The sequence below is a fragment of the Carassius auratus genome, chromosome 44 (assembly GCF_003368295.1).
Source record: "Carassius auratus strain Wakin chromosome 44, ASM336829v1, whole genome shotgun sequence".
NCBI classification, from domain to species: Eukaryota; Metazoa; Chordata; class Actinopteri; order Cypriniformes; family Cyprinidae; genus Carassius; species Carassius auratus.
Genome location: NC_039286.1, coordinates 10,684,049 through 10,701,548, shown reverse-complemented (window position 1 = coordinate 10,701,548; position 17,500 = coordinate 10,684,049). Strand labels below are relative to the sequence as shown.

The window sequence follows — 17,500 nt, the reverse complement described above, 5'->3', positions numbered from 1 at the left end:
TAACATTAAAGTTTAATTTTGTCATCAAATATTTATATTTTATTTATTTATTTATTTTTAATTAGCAAAACAACTTTTAATAGTTTAAGCAGTAACAACTAAAATAATTAGTTTTTTCCACAAAAAATTTTCAGGTCCGTCAAAATATGATTTACTGTTTCTTTTGATTTTGTGGTTAAATATGATCCGAACATGTTGTTTACAAGTTTAATGAGATTCCTTTTACAAGCAGTTTACTTTCGTTCATGTGCTGAGAACATAATCTTTAAGTCGATCTTAAGAAGTAATAGTAATAATAAAGGCATTAATTTATTTTGAGACTGTAAACGAGTAAACGAGTCTCTGAAGCGGCTCCAGGTTTTGTCGTCCGTCGAAGGCTGTGAGAGTCAGTCCTGCTGTGGCTCTGCTGACGGGAGTCTGGCTGTTCTCAGATCTGCTGGAGGAGACGGAGAAGCTGATGGCGGAGAAGGTGGAGGTGCAGCGTCAGGCGCAGAAGGAGAGCGGCGAGCTGCTGCAGCAGGTGAAGCAGCTGGAGGTGGAGCTGGAGGAGCAGGTGAGTCGTCTTCAGGAGCTGCAGGAGACACACAGCACAGAGACGACTGACCTGAGGCAGCAGATACAGGCTTTAGAGAAGCAGCTGGAGAACAACCGCAAGTTCATGGACGTGAGTCACTGTAGCATGATTCTTCAACATGACACACTTTTCTCTTTATCTGAGTTTATATCGCGCAATTCAGAATTTTTGCAATTTCATATTTTTTTGCCAATTCTGTTTTTTTCTCAAAGTTCAGAAATTTTCTCGTAATTCCAAGTTTATCGCGCAATTCAGAATTTTTGCGTAATTTTACCTTTTTTCTTGCAACTCTCCCTTTTTTTTCCACAATTCTAATATTGACTTTTTTTCTTAAAAATTCTTGTTTTTTTTCCCACTTTTTTCCCCCCTTTAATCGGAATTTATAACAATTAAGCAGTGTAATTATTATTATTTTAATACTATTGTAGTATTTGTTAATATTTTGAATGAGCTTTTGTTATAAAATTTTTTGATTTTTAATAAAAAAAAGTAATACATTTTTAGCTTTAATTTATTTTCATTTCAGTTGTAGTTTTTTTTTAGTATTTCTCTACTTAAACTTATTTTATTTCAGAGTTTTGAAGTTAAATTTTAGTTAAGTTACAGATTTTCCTTCCAATATGTTTACTTTATCTCAGCTTTACTTAAATGAGTATAACTTAAACTTTTAATAGTTTTAGTTAACAATTACAACATAAGCCAAATTTTCTAACTTTTGTTTTTATATTTTCATTTTTGATTTTAGTTAAATTTTTAATAGATCACTTTTTCCCCCTGTAATCGGAATTTATATCTCGCAATTTAATTTTTCTTTAAATTCTGAGTTTGTCACGCAATTCAGAATTTTCTCGTAATTCTCACTTATTTCTCACAATTGTCACTTTTTTTTTTATGCCGCAATTCAGACTTTTTTCCTCTGTAATCTGAGTTTATGGGCCCTGTCATACACCCGGCGCAATACGACGCAATAGTTTCAGTCCGGCGCCGTTCGCATTTTCCCGTCCAGTGCCACGTCGTTTAGTTAGCAAATGCATTCGAGCTCATTTGTGCGCCCACGGTCGTGTTAGTCTAAAAAAGAGGTGTGTTCAGGCGCATTGCTATTTTAAGGAGCTGAAAACAGACTGCACCATAGACCAACTCAAACCTGGTCTAAAGTCAATGGCGCAATATTGTTTTGTTATTTAAAGAGCGCGTTGGTAGAAAATGTGCCTCTGGGCGGATCCACAGTTAATAGGGCCCTATATCTCACAATTTCATTTTTTTTTTTCAAATTTAGTATTTTCTCAAAGTTTGAATTTTTTTTCGCAATTTCGAGTTTATCGCGCAATTCAGAATTTTCGCGTAATTCTCACTTTTTTCTCGTAGACCTTTTCTTATATTGACTTTTTTTTAAATAAATCTGCCTTTTTTTTCACAATTCTCACTTTTTTCCCTGTAATCCGAGTTTATATCGCGCAATTCTGTATTTTCTCGTAATTCTGACTTGTTTACTCAAAGTTCTGACTTTCTCATAATTCTGTTTTTTTTCCTCTTAATTCCTTTTTTTCTTGCAAAAAAGTTTTTCCCTTGAAATTCTGACTTTTTTTCTAGCAATTCTGAGTTTTTTAGTAAAACATTTTATTTATTCTGTAGCAGAAGTAAGCGTTCATGTTCATTAACACACAGCACGTATGGATTGAAGCTCTGCAGATGTGTTCAGTGTTTGTGAGTGTTTCTGTCCCTCGGTCCATCAGGAGCAGGCCGTGGACCGCGAGCACGAGCGAGACGTCTTTCAGCAGGAGATTCACAACCTGGAGCAGCAGCTGAAGAATCCCAACAAAACACCGACAGGAAGTGACCGGCGGGACAGAGAGGTACAGCCTTCTCTCTTCAGACCGGCCTGAGTCTACTGCATTAAACATTAGCATGAGTTTTCCCTTAGAGAATTACGAAGTCAGATTAATGTTTGGATGTTATGTTGTAAAATAAAAGTAAAAACTAATTCAAGCTATGAATAAAAATTATAACAGTATCTTAAAAATTAAATAATAACTCTTATATATATGTGTGTGTATTTCTTCTACTGCAATCTAATGATCTCTTGTAGTTGTCTAGTATTGTGCAGCAGTCTGATCATGATGATGTTAAAATAGCTTTGTGTAAATAACACACATTAAGAGATGTTTATCAGCGTCAGCATGTGCAGTGATGAAGACACATGAGCAGAATCACTGTTAGTTGCCAGGCAGCGACACACACCCTCTCTCTGACGTGGTCTCTCCGTGTGTGTGTGTGTGTGTGTCAGGTGCAGGAGCTGAGCGCGGCGCTGCAGGAGAAGGCAGACTGGTGCAGTGAGCTGCTGTTGAGCTCGGAGCAGCTTCAGAGAGATGTGTGTGAGAGAGACGAGGAGATCGAGACGCTGGGAGCACGTCTGAGGGAGCTGGAGCACACACTCATCCACAGGGTTAGTGTGTGTGTGTGTGTGTGTGTGTGTGTGTGTGTGTGTGTGTGTGAGAGAGAGAGAGACGAGGAGATCGAGACGCTAGGAGCACGTCTGAGGGAGCTGGAGCACACACTCATCCACAGGGTCAGTGTGTGTGTGTGTGTGTGTGTGTGTGTGAGAGAGAGACGAGGAGATCGAGACGCTTGGAGCACGTGTGTGTGTGTGTGTGTGTGTGTGTGTGTGTGTGTGTGAGAGAGAGACGAGGAGATCGAGACGCTAGGAGCACGTCTGAGGGAGCTGGAGCACACACTCATCCACAGGGTCAGTGTGTGTGTGTGTGTGTGTGTGAGAGAGAGAGAGAGACGAGGAGATGGAGACACTGGGAGCACGTGTGTGTGTTTCATGTGTGTGTGTGTGTGTGTGTGTGCAGGTGGAGGAGGTCCAGCATGTGTCTATGGCGAGCAGAGCAGACGTCACACTGGAAGCACAGCTGCAGACAGAGAGAGAGGCTCTGGACAGGAAGGAGAAGGAGGTACTTCCTGTCACCTTTCATCATGGTTTAATGCTCATCACTCAGAGTAAACTCCTCAGTGTAGAACTGTGAGTCTTGAACTAAACAGAGATATCAGAGAGCAGCACTGCTAATGCACAGACGTCCCGTGATAACTCGTCTGACTGTCACCTCCGGGAGACGACTCCTGTTTCCATGGTGACAGCGACTATTATGGGTAGTGTAGAACATCAGTGTAGAATCGTCAGAAATCTGTTACTATGTGGATTTATTTTTTTTGCATTCTTTTTTAACGTTTTAATGTTTCTTTAGTAACATCTGACATCTTCAGTAAACAGAAAGCACATATTCAACTGAAATCATTTATACAATACAAGAATTGAAAAAATATATATTTTAATCAGGTTTTTTTCTGGATTGCGTGTTTTTTTATTTTAGTTTTTTCTGCATTCTGTTTTAATGGTCAAATTAAAGTGTAGTGATCAAAACGCATCATAAATAATGCAACATACAATTTATTAAAGGTTTAATAAAAACTAAATTGTAGGTTTTTAAAAACTAAATCCATTCCATATTTCTCCCCATAAATTCCATTTTATTTCCACCCGAAAAAATATTTTCCCCTTTATAATTTTTCTGGATTTCATTCACATGTTTAAATTTAATTTTTGTGGTTAATATGTCTGATGAGATTGTTACACTAAACGAGATTTTAGTGAGTCTGTAAATCAGGAAAAAAAAAGTAAGATATTTATTTTCTGTTCAGAAAAACTAATTGCAATTAAATGTAATTTTTTTGGCGGGAAAAACAATGACAGTTTAAAGCAGTATAACACTTATTGTTTTTATGCTTCAACCCTTTCTCGTCGTTGACCCACGTGTACAAATTGACTTGCTCTGCTCAAGTTCTGCTGTTGAAAGTAATAAAGTTGTGAAGTGGTGAGCTGTGAAAGTGCTGTGTTTGCAGATCGTGAATCTGGAGGAGCAGCTGGAGCAGTTTCGTGAGGAGCTGGAGAACAAGAGCGAGGAGGTGAATCAGCTTCACATGCAGCTGGAGATCCAGAGGAAGGAGATCAGCGTCCATCAGCAGGATCTGCAGGATCAGGCCCGGCTCGCTCAGGTGAAGAGCATCAACATCACACACTGTATCAGCATCTACACCAACGGACAGGGCACGCTCTGGTTGTTAGGAGTAGTGTTCATTTAGTTTAAAAAAAGACTATGATGAAAAATGTTAGTTGATCAGCTTTTTTCCTATGAGCAAGACGAGACGATAAGAAGGTCACTAAACCATAACTGTGACTATATCAACATGGAATTACATTGACGAACTAAAACCAACTAAATTCAATTTTTTCCATTTAAATTAAATCTAGATTCCGGTTGTTTCCTTCTTCCGTTTATATTTTTTGGATTGCGTTTTTTTTTAATTACGCGTTTTTTATTATTATTATTTTAGGTTATTTTTTTCCCATTAAACGTTTTCTGGATTCAGTTTTTTTGTTGTTGTAATTTTTCTGGATTCCGTTATATTTTTCTTGCCTTTTAATGGTTGAATTAAATTTGATTAATCAAGAAGCATTTGTAATTAATTCTCTAAACAATGAAACTTATTACATTTCACATTAATTTATTAAAAAAGTAAACAAAAATAGATTTAGGACCCTATGAAATCTGTTTAATATTTTCCCAAATTCATTTTTTTTTTTTTTCAAAATCATTTTTTTTTCATTTGAATTTTTCTGGATTCAGTTTTTTTTTTCTGGATTTCCTGATTTTTTATTTTATTTTATTTTTTACTTATTCAGACTTATTCTTAAAATAGCCTCATTAATTCCCCCCCCCCCCCCCTCAGAAATTCTTGTGTATTTAAATTTTTTGCTCCTTAAATGAAGGCATATAACATTAATTAAATTGATCTTTTAGTTATTGAAAATTAAGCCAACTTCATTATTTGGCAAACAAAGGGGATTTACTATTAAAATTAAAACATGGAAGAAATGTTGTGATTATATGCTTAAAAATAATGTTTGTTTCAGTCTAGATCTACAATCTAAACAATACAAATATATTTCTGGTAAAAATGTCTTCAAGTTAAACCGGACTTTTATTTTGAAGGGTTGCTGTGAATGCCTTTCTAGTTCTGTGTGTGTATGATATGACGCTAGTTTAACTGAAATTAAACGCTCAGATGTTCATGAACTGAGCTCGTGAGTGTTATAAGCACAGTTTTGTCGTCCCTCTCTTTAAATACTCAAGATTCAGATTGATTTTATCATTCATCAGCTGGAAAAATTAACTTTGTTGTTATCGTTAAAAAATGTGGACCCGTTATTTCTTACAGTTATAGCAACTGTTAAAATGTTCTAGTAGTGTGTGATACATATAATATATACATAAAAATATTAATTTTAGTAAGTTAATGTATCTTGATATAGATATTTGTAGACAAAAACACTTTTTTTGCAGTGCACATCCCATAATATCTGTCTGATTTACATTTATTTATATATATATATATATATAATGTATGTGTGTAAACAAGTTTAAGTTTTTTTATTGAAGTCAACATGAAACGTTTGCAGTTTAAAAAAAAAATCTAAAATATAATTTAAACGCAAAAATATCTGACAGTGGGGTCCGAAAAATTCAAAACATTTCCAGAAAACATTATTATTTTAATTTTTTTTGCTAAATGCATTTTAATGATAGAATATCTCCGTGTTTGAAAGGGAAACCGACAAGTCGTTATTCTGCAGATTATGAAGACAGACGTTGGATCATTATCGCCGTTTTGAGTTCATGTTGACTTTGAATATGAATCTGAGAGTCAAACCGAGGTCTGAGTCCTCGCCGCAGCCCGAACAGTGTCCCAGCAGACAGGACTGTCCTAAATTCAGAGTCATGTGATGCTGTTTAACTCTTGAAGGTCTTGGAGGAGAAGGACAGGCAGATAGCCGTCCTAAACGAGCAGCTCGCTAAGCGTCAGCACACGGGAACAGACCCTAAGACCGAGGTAAAGTCGTATACATATGTGTGGAAACACGGCGGCTGTGGGAGCGTGCCACACACATATGCATACAGCAGGAACCCCGTGCGTGTGTGTGTGTGTGTGTGTGTGTGTCCCCGGTTTGGTGCATCTCATGTCTTTTGCCATCTTGCATCTGCATCCTATTTTTATCAACACGGACACAAATGGCAAAACACATCAGCTTGGGTTTAAAGACTTCATGATGATTCACTGCATGATAAAGAACGGATGGCATTCTCTAAACTGGATGTAAACAGGTTCGTCCGTCTCTGATTGGATGGAAACGCCTGTCTCAGATCCTGTGGAGTCATTCAGCTCATTGTTTTGATGTGGTTTTACACTCAATCATCTCACGCCCTCCGGGTTTAAGGGATAGTTCAACCGAAAAGGAAAATTACTCACCCAAAACTCATATTTTGTGTGTGGAAAATGAAATGAGATGTTTAGAACAATGTTCACGCTGCTTTTTTCCATACAGTGGAAGTGAATGGAGACCGATGCTGTCAAAATGACATGAAAGTGCTATAATATTATACTAAAATAGTGTGTTTAACTTATGCTTCAGTGTTAATTTACTATCATTTATATAAAAAATTGTATTAATATTTTGAGTTTATTTTTGTAGTTTCCATTTTAATATCAGTTGCAGGAAAATATATAGTTTTTAATTTTTATTAGTTGATTTTTTTTTACGTCTTAGTGTTTTTATTTATTTTCACTTATTATAGTATATCAGTTATTTCACACAACTATTTCCAGCACTTTAAATCTCTAAAATAAATTTAGTTTTTAATTGAATAACAATATATACTAATTTAAAATTAACGAATACGTTAAATATATTGCATTATGACCACTAGATGGCAGCAAAGGAGCACTTAATCTCTTATTAGTCATGCGTTTCCACATTTTGCTTTGTATTTTGAAATTATAAAATCACTATTATAAAATTTCAAGCATAAAGAAATGTAATGATAGCATGTGAAGCAAGAAAAGTCACAAAATGCCTTAAAAAAACAACCTTTTCTTCAAGTTTTAACCGAATCACTCATCGAGAGCGTTTATTTTATAACCACTGGAGTTGTCGGTCAGTTCTGTATAATAACATTTTAAAAAATGCCACATTTAAGAAGTGTAGAATATAATAATTTTCTATTTTAAATTATATTTTGCACACGTTACAGTTGTTATTGCATGCTTCCCAGCTCAAGCTCGGTGCTTTACTGTCAGATGTTCATCATGAAGAAATAAATGTGTGGTTTTGTCTCCGATCGGTCACTGTATGGAAGAGAGCAGCCAGTTTACTAACACAGATCGATGATGACAGAATAATTATATTTGCATGAAATATTCCTTGAGGAATGAATTGCATCACTGATGTATCTGAGTCAAAGGGTGTTTTGACGGCTAAATGAACTGCCTCAAATGGATAAATATTAGTTTTTACATTACATCTGATTCTGACTAACATTCATTCCGCTTTTAAAAAAGAATGCATTGAAAAATATCAAAAATAAATATTTTGTCATCATTAATCATTCATGCTCATGTTGTTCCAGCCTTTGTTTTAATGAAATGCAAAGATTAAGAGAACGTCTGAGCCTCTGTTTTCCATTTGATGAAATACTGCTGATACCATAATAATAATTAATATCACTCGTACTCTACATTTCTCATGATCGATGAACCATGAACTCTTCAGTTATTCAGAGAGATGGAAGATTAATATATATGGAAAATTTAATTAGTGATGCACCGATATTTCAGCATCTAAAAAAAATAATTCTTCAATTTTAACAGTAAGCCTATAAGTTGTGGAGTACTTTGTTTGCCCCCCTCCCAAAAAAGAATTGTTACGTTTTCATGTGATTTACATTTTAAAGGGTTAATTAAATTGTCCGAAATTTCTGAAAATAAATAAATAAATAATAAAACACTTCATAAGGCAATTTAATAGATTTTTAAAATCAGGTTATTGTAAAAATTTATACATTGTTACATTTTTAAAGATTCAATTAAATTTTGTTTTTTTTTAATCATCAAAATGTAATTAAATCATTAAAAATGTTATTAAAATATAAAAAGAATTTGAGATAAATAAAATCTAATTTGGGGAGAAAATAAAATATAATAAAATTAAAATAAAACAATTTTGGGGGAAAAATGAATTTTATTAACTATATATATATATATATATATATATATATATATATATATATATATATATATATAATAAAAATATATATTACAAAAATATTTCCCTAGGGCTCTAAAAATTAAATTTTTGTTATATTTCTGATAAATTGTGAAAAGTTTCATGAATTCAATTGCTGTTTGATTGCTAAAATTTAATTTCACCATTAAATAGAAATAAATAAATAAATTGGAATTCTTTCATTTCCGTTTCATTACTGCTTTTTGGTTTTGGTTTTGAATCTTGATCGTAAAAAGTGGCTTAAGCTTTACTTGCATGTGAAACAGCAGCACAGACATTTGACACAATATCTTCTTTATCTAATAACACTGGGTTTGAACAACATGCTGCTTGAGTTTTGTGTTTGGGAGACTGAAAGGTGGATGTTCTCTGAGCTGGTGTTGTTCTGCAGGCGGTGGAGGAGAAGGACGAGGTTCTGCGAGAGATGGAGGCGCAGGTGGAGTGTCTGCGGAGCGAGCAGGAGCGTCTGAAGAGGAACAGCGAGGAGGAGGTGGAGCAGCTCAACGCCGTCATCGAGAAGCTGCAGCAGGAGCTGACACACATCGAGCTCAAGCAGCGTCAGGACGAGAGCGACGAGATGAAGCAGAGGATGGACGAGGTGACCACAGAGCTGGACACGCTGAAGAGCCGAAACCAGCGTCTGGAGGAGGCTCTGCAGGAGAAGACCGCTGCGTGTGTGGTGCTCCAGGCTCAGGTGCAGGCGCTGGAGGAGAGCGCAGGGTCAAAGGTCATGAGCTTGAGTCGCCGTGTGGAGGAGAAGGACTCGGAGCTCAGCGCCTGCAGGTCAGGTTTCTTCTCATTAACCACGAATGAAGTGAGACTAAAACACAGATCATTAAACACTGACTATATCTGCATGCAATACCACTGATGCGCGATAACACTCATTTTATATTTTATAAAACATAAATGAGGAGAGAAAATGCAGATCTGCAAGACTTTGTATGCGATGGGTTGCCAGATGTCAGATGAAATCCCCCTAGTGTTCATTTTGTTAAAAGCAGTGTTGAAAAATATCCGTTGACGATCTTTTTAATTATTAAAATGGGACGAATACAAGGCAGCAGACATCATGATTTAGTCTCCCTATCTAGGGTTAATTCTGAATGAAAAATATTAGTTTATGACTAAAACGAGACAAAAACCTGACAACGCCAACATCATTAAACACTAAATGTGACTATATTAATATGTAATATTTAACATGAAAAATAAACTCACTATATCCAAAATATATATTCTGCAAAAAATATAATACACCTCCGCAAATTTTCATGGTTTCGGTTGCCAGATTTAAAGAGTTTAAATCCCTTATCTAGTGTAATTTTTTTTAAAGAAAAAAACACTACTTTTTTTTTCTCGAGACGACACTGACATCGTTAAACACAACATGCAATTTCATTGAAGAAAAAACTCTATATTCAGAAATATAGAGAAAAAATTTAGGCCTCTACAAATTCTCATGCATCGCGTTTCGGTAATCGCGATTATAATTTTGAGCAAAATAGTTGATCGGTTTAATCATTATGCAGCAGGACTAAAAAGTAACTACGTTTTACAACTAAACTAACATTCCCAGACTAAAACTTGACTAAATCACAAACAGGACAGGTTGACTAAAAAAAGGACATTTGACTGAATTACAAAACCGCTGACAGAATTCACGCTATTGCAGGTTGAAGGTGGAACAAGCACAAACAGACGCCGATGCTCTTTACGCTAAAGTGGCTCAGCTGGAGGAGAAACTCAGGGAGAAGGTGGCCGCCGTTCTGGTCAGCCAAGCACAACTGGAAGCCGTCCAGATGCAAACCAAAGAGCTCCGCGCAGAAGAAGCCATGGGCCCCAGCACGCAGCTGCAGTCGGAGGGCCCCAGCACACAGCTGCAGTCGGAGGGCCTCACGGCGCAGGCAGCCTCCGTGGGGAAGACGAGTCTGCTGGTGGAGAAGCTGAAGGAGCTGGAGGAGGGTCTGAGCGGGATGCAGAAGGACCAGGAGCTGCAGAAACAGCTGTTGAGTAGCTCTGAGGATGAGGTGATGGAGTACGAGAGGAGGTTAGCCTTGATGATCGACCTACTAAACCAAATGAGAACCAAACCAACCCATCACAAACTCGCTGAGGTGCGTCACTGCTGTATAAACAAGGGCTAACTGTGATTTAGCAGTAAAAATGTGATTGCAGTTTGCTGTGTCTGTTTGTAGGGCTGCACAATTATGCAATAAATATTGTGTTTATAATCAACATGTTTAGTGATCATCCGATATTTCATCCGATCATCCGATATTTCCATGACCGATATTATCGGCCGATATAAGTCTTTTTTGTTGTTGTTGTTGTTTTTTTGTTTTTTGCATCATGCTGTTTTTTTGTGTGTAGTGCTGCACAATTATGCACTAAATATTGCAGATATTAGTTTTTTTTTATTATCTGCATCAACTTAGAAGTTTTTCTATTTTGCCGATAAGTGTTGGGACTTTTATTTTGATAGCGCTCATGAGTTTACTTTCTTTAGTTTATTATACTTCAGCTTTTGGGGGGGGGGATGCTAAAATATGATTACAGAATCAATAAGTTCATATCTATATCAGAAAATATTAATGTGTTAGTTAATATTTTCAAATCAAAGACTAATTCAACAAATTAATAATTTAACATTTAAATTATAGTATATCACATCACATCAGCTTCACATACTGGCATCTGCCTTCAGAGAAATGAAGTATTTCACACTGTGTCTATGTGCAGGTGTCAGCTGAAGGCGGTCAGTCGCTGTCTGAGCTGCTGGAAGAGGTCAAAGGTCAAGCTGCGTCCACTAAAGAGGAGCTGAACTGCTACAGAGAACTGAGTCACAAGCTTCAGGAGGAGATTGAGGTACAAACACCACGTCCAGCAGGATCAGTCTGTCCCTCCAGGATTTCACCCAAAAAAAAATTGGGATTTTCGCGATAAATACTACGAACTATTTAACAACTTTTGCTATTTTTTTTTTATTAATTAAAATAGTACCTTAAGTAATATTTTTTTTATGGTTTTAGTTTGTGTTATGTAGCACCTTCAGCTCTGCAGAGCCTTTAGGAACCGAGGGAATGTGTTCGGATTCTTTAGGAGCCAAGGGAATGTGTTCGGATTCTTTAGGAACCGAGGGAATGTGTTCGGATTCTTTAGGAACCGAGGGAATGTGTTCGGAATGTGTTCGGATCCTTTAGGAACCGAAGGAATGTGTTCGGATTCTTTAGGAACCGAGGGAATGTGTTCGGATTCTTTAGGAACCGAGGGAATGTGTTCGAATCCTTTAGGAACCGAGGGAATGTGTTCGGATCCTTTAGGAACCGAGGGATTGTGTTCGGATGTGCTCGGATCCTTTAGGAACCGAGGGAATGTGCTCGGATCCTTTAGGAACCGAGGGAATGTGTTCGGATCCTTTAGGAACCGAGGGAATGTGTTCGGATCCTTTAGGAACCCAGGGAATGTGTTCGGATCCTTTAGGAACCGAGGGAATGTGTTCGGATCCTTTAGGAACCGAGGGAATGTGTTCGGATCCTTTAGGAACCGAGGGGGAATGTGTTCGGATCCTTTAGGAACCGAGGGAATGTGTTCGGATCCTTTAGGAACCGAGGGGAATGTGTTCGGATCCTTTAGGAACCGAGGGAATGTGCTCGGATCCTTTAGGAACCGAGGGAATGTGTTCGGATCCTTTAGGAACCGAGGGAATGTGTTCGGATCCTTTAGGAACCGAGGGAATGTGTTCGGATCCTTTAGGAACCGAGGGGGAATGTGTTCGGATCCTTTAGGAACCGAGGGAATGTGCTCGGATCCTTTAGGAACCGAGGGAATGTGTTCGGATCCTTTAGGAACCGAGGGAATGTGTTCGGATCCTTTAGGAACCGATGGAATGTGCTCGGATCCTTTAGGAACCGAGGGAATGTGCTCGGATCCTTTAGGAACCGAGGGAATGTGTTCGGATCCTTTAGGAACCGAGGGAATGTGTTCGGATCCTTTAGGAACCGAGGGAATGTGTTCGGATCCTTTAGGAACCGAGGGAATGTGTTCGGATCCTTTAGGAACCGATGGAATGTGCTCGGATCCTTTAGGAACCGAGGGAATGTGCTCGGATCCTTTAGGAACCGAGGGAATGTGTTCGGATCCTTTAGGAACCGATGGAATGTGCTCGGATCCTTTAGGAACCGATGGAATGTGCTCGGATCCTTTAGGAACCGAGGGAATGTGCTCGGATCCTTTAGGAACCGAGGGAATGTGCTCGGATCCTTTAGGAACCGAGGGAATGTGTTCGGAATGTGTTCGGATCCTCCGAGTGTTGCTGATCACTGTGTGTTGTGTCTTCATCAGATGAAGGAGAGCAGGATCTCACAGCTCCAGGCAGACAATGAGACCGCAGCAGGTCATGGCACACATCACACACGTGAAGAACACACGGCAGAGATGGCTGAACTCCTCCAGGAGCTGCAGGAGGTCAAAGGTCAAGTGAGCAGCACACAGCAGGAGCTGGAGAGCTGCAGGGCTCAGAGCGTCACACTGCAGGAGCTGCTGCAGGTATCCAGGGCAAAAAACTGAATCGCAATATCATCAGATTGAAAAGGCTAAAATTTCATTATATAAATATATGCGCTTTCCATCCAAAATAAAAGTGAGTTTACATTTTATATATATATATAAATATATATATATATATATATATATATAATATATATATATATATATATATATATATATATATATATATATATATATATGTATATATATATATATGTATATATATGTATATATATATAAAATATATACATATAAAATATATACATACATGTATGTGTGTGTGTGTGTGTGTATATATACCGTACACATACATATTATGTAAACACATTTTATATTGGATGTGATTAATCAGTTTGACAGCACTATTTATTATATAATTTTTAGAATGTTAATAATAAGTATTAATATATTTCAATATTAATATGTAATTACAGAATTTGGGCAAAATAGAAGCAGTCACAGGATTATATTTAAAGTTCTGTTTAATTTATAAATAATTATTTAAATTGCAAAAGCTAATTTTATCCTTTTTCATTTAATTATTTAAAATATATGTTTTTTGTAATTTATACTTGTTTATTGTGTGTTTATGTGCATGTATTCATTTTTATTTAAACTTAAGTACATCGCTTTAAACTAAGCCAAATTTTGGAATATTTCCTTGGCAAATAACTAAAATAAAATATTTTTTATTATTATCATCAGAAATTATTTCAGTATTAATTCATAAATTCATGTTTTTTTAATTATTAAATTTTTATATAAAAAAAATAATAATAATAAAAGCAGTGTTTCCTGTATTGTGGCTCATGGTTGATGTTTGTGTTCAGGAGAGAGAGATGAGCATCGCTCTGCTGAAGGATCAGCTGCACAGGGTGAGTCTCAACACACTCGCATGGGATCCTCGCTGTGACCTTTGACCTGTAACCTGTGCTGGTTTCTCTGCAGGCCTCACAGGAGGGCGATCAGTCCCCAGCGGAGCTGCTGCAGGAGCTGCAGGAGGTCAAAGGTGAAGCGGCCGCCACCAAAGAGCAGCTGAACAGCGTCCAGGAGCGCAGCCTCAAACTGCAGGAGGACATCGAGGTACGTCATGGGATTGAGACGAGACGCCTAATACTTCACAGATCAGTGTGAAATCATGTGATCTGCTGAGTAACCTGTATCTTACAGCTCTGAAAATTAAATAGATTTTAGTAATTTAAAATTAATTATCTTAATTCTACATTTTAATGAATTCATCCATTTTTAGAGCCTCATGCGATTGTTTTTATTTTCATGAAGTCCTTGATTATTTTAATCCTACATTCTTAATTTTTTATACATTTTTACTAATTGTTTTATTTTATTATTTATTTATTCATTTTAATTAGCTTTTTTTATAATAATATATAAATTAAAACATTTGTTTATTGTAAATTGTAAATTTTTAGTTTTATTACACATTTTTTATTTTTTTATTTATTAAGTGTTTTATTACAAAAAAAAAATATTTTAAATATTTTTTTACATTAATTAGGTAAAAAAAAAAAAGAGTTCACTGTTCAGTATATTTCAGTTCATTGTTATTTTAAAATAGTTTTAATTTGACATTTTTATGATTTAATTAATTTTAGTATGTTTTGTTTTGATTGTTTTTATTTTATTTATTCATATTAATTTTGCATTTTAAATCTAGCAGGCAGTTGTGATTGGTGTATTTTCTTGCATTTATTCGCACAGAAATTAAATGTGTTGAGTGACAGCGGCAAAATAATGCACAGGAACTATTTAAACCTGAACTACCCTAAAACTTGAATCAAATAATCTTTGATAGAAATACAGATGTGGTTCTGTATCATGTATTATTGTTATTATAGCTGTGCTGTCTCTCTCAGGTCAGAGACGCGTCCATCGCTGAGCTGAAGCACAGACTTCAGGAGCTCCAAACTGCTTTGGCCAAATCCAGCGAGCAGTCGACCCAGCCTGAAAAGAAAGGAGACGACAGAGAGCATCATGGGATGGACGGAGGCACCCGAGCGGATGTGTGTGTGCAGACGGATCCGTCCGGAGAAGAGGAGCTGGAGGAGCTGATGCTGGGATACGAGGAGAAGATCGCACAGATGCAGGAGCTGCACGCGGCTGAGATCCTGGACATGGAGTCCAGACACATCTGTGAGAGCGAGAGTCTGAAGACCGAGAGCCAGCGACTGAGAGACGAGCTCAGGACCCTCCAGGTCAGACACTGAGCATGCACTTCTGTTTCTAGAATATTATCTTTAATTTAGAGTATTATTATCATTATTTATCCTTTCACTAGAGCTTAATACAAGCATTATTAATGTATCATATTGAAATAATCACATAAAAATATATAATTATTTACATTAAAGTATTGAATCACTTGAAATAAAAGGGATATATTTTATACATTAGTTATTTTATATTAATTTTTTATTAATAATTTAAATTAGTTGTTAATTTTATATTTTTATTTATATATATATATATATATATATATATATATATATATATATATATATTTTTTTTTTTTTTTTTTTTTTTTTTTTTTTCTATATAGTTTTAATTTTTTGTTTTTTTGTTCAAGTTAAACTGCATGAAAATGAGAAATGTTGCCTTGACTGTAGTTTTTATCAATAATTTGAATTAGTTTTTCCTTTTTATATTTAATTTAAATTTTTATTAAATTAAGTAATTTAAGTTTTTGTATATTTTTTGATTTCAGTTAATATTTATTTTAAATCAACTGTACGTCTCGATCAACATTTCTGAAAGTAGTTATTTGGTTTTTATTTAACATGCACTAATGAATAACAATATATTATACATTTATTAAGAAAAGAGTGAGTTCTGTTTAATACAGTGCATGTGTGTAGTGTGTTGTGTGTAGTGTGTTGTGTGTAGTGTGTTGTGTGTAGTGTGTTGTGTGTTGTGTGTTGTGTGTAGTGTGTTGTGTGTTGTGTGTTGTGTGTTGTGTGGATGTAATATAATATCAGATGATTTTCTCTGTCAGGGTCCGGCTGTGAGGTCTGAGCGCGCTCTGTTTAGAGACGGATACAGCAGTGGTGAGAGATTAATAATTACTACAGATACACATGATTATGTTCTCAGTTATAAACACTAGTGTTTCAACATTTAGGGGCAGTCGAAAAAATGTTTTTTTCTCTTCTGTTCACCAAAGCTGTGTTTATTTGATGACAAATGCAGTAAGAAATGTGGAAATGTGTTCAACAAATAAAAGTCTGAATTGGGGAAAAAGGTCAAATTTAGAGAAAATTCAGATTTGTGCAACAAACTCAAAACTGCAAGAAATATTGAACTGTGGGATATAAACTCAGATTTCAGAGGAAAAAAACTGAATTACAGTATATGACCCAATATGAGAGGAAAAGTCAGAATAGCGAAAAAAAATTACAAACTTTGAGAAAAACTAAAATATGAGAGAAAAAAATGAATTGCAAGAAATATTCAAGTGTGGGATATAAACCCAGATTTCAGAGGGGGAAAGACAGAATTGCAATATATGACAAAATATGAAAGATAAAAGTCTGAATTACGGAAAAAAAGCCAGAACTTTGAGAAAAAAACAGAATTGCAGCGGGATATAAACTCAGATTAAATAAAGTAAAACTGCGTGAAATAAACTTGAACTTTTACTGGTACTTCTGATCAATTCAATGCTTCCCTGAGGAATAAAAGTATTAATTTCTCGTATGTGTGTGTGTGTGTGTGTGTCTCTCTCTGTGTGTGTGTGTGTGTGTCTCCGTGTGTGTGTGTGTGTCTCCGTGTGTGTGTCTCCGTGTGTGTTCACGTGTGTGTGTCTCCGTGTGTGTGTCTCCGTGTGTGTGTGTCTCTGTGTGTGTTCACGTGTGTGTGTGTGTCTCTGTGTGTGTTCACGTGTGTGTGTGTGTCTCTCTCTCTCTCTCTTTCTCTCTGTGTGTGTGTGTGTGTGTGTCTCTCTCTCTCTCTCTATGTGTGTGTGTGTGTGTCTCTCTCTCTCTCTCTATGTGTGTGTGTGTGTGTCTCTCTCTCTCTCTGTCTCTCTCTCTGTGTGTGTGTGTGTGTGTCTCAGACAGCGGTTCAGACTGGACTCGGCGTGGGGGTCAGGATGTTCCTCCGCTGCAGGAGTGTCGCAGCTCACCTGAAGGAGCGCACAGAGACGTGGAGCCGGACGTCCTGCCAGACAGAGTCAAGGTGAGTTC

The 17,500-nt window shown here is 36.5% G+C and overlaps 1 protein-coding gene across 1 annotated transcript in view; it reads left to right on the top strand.

The window, feature by feature from the left end:
- LOC113061950 (A-kinase anchor protein 9) overlaps positions 1-17,500 on the top strand; it is a gene marked incomplete at its 5' end in the record, with an annotated part of 34,314 nt that overhangs the window by 6,292 nt on the left and 10,522 nt on the right. The window contains 15 exons of the mRNA XM_026231458.1: positions 432-664; positions 2,308-2,427; positions 2,859-3,017; positions 3,427-3,528; positions 4,475-4,627; positions 6,437-6,523; positions 9,145-9,536; positions 10,429-10,870; positions 11,496-11,621; positions 13,098-13,301; positions 14,132-14,176; positions 14,250-14,384; positions 15,176-15,514; positions 16,312-16,363; positions 17,371-17,492. Coding sequence (XP_026087243.1) covers positions 432-664; positions 2,308-2,427; positions 2,859-3,017; positions 3,427-3,528; positions 4,475-4,627; positions 6,437-6,523; positions 9,145-9,536; positions 10,429-10,870; positions 11,496-11,621; positions 13,098-13,301; positions 14,132-14,176; positions 14,250-14,384; positions 15,176-15,514; positions 16,312-16,363; positions 17,371-17,492 — 2,711 coding nt within the window. The remainder of the gene's footprint in view (positions 1-431; positions 665-2,307; positions 2,428-2,858; positions 3,018-3,426; positions 3,529-4,474; positions 4,628-6,436; positions 6,524-9,144; positions 9,537-10,428; positions 10,871-11,495; positions 11,622-13,097; positions 13,302-14,131; positions 14,177-14,249; positions 14,385-15,175; positions 15,515-16,311; positions 16,364-17,370; positions 17,493-17,500) is intronic.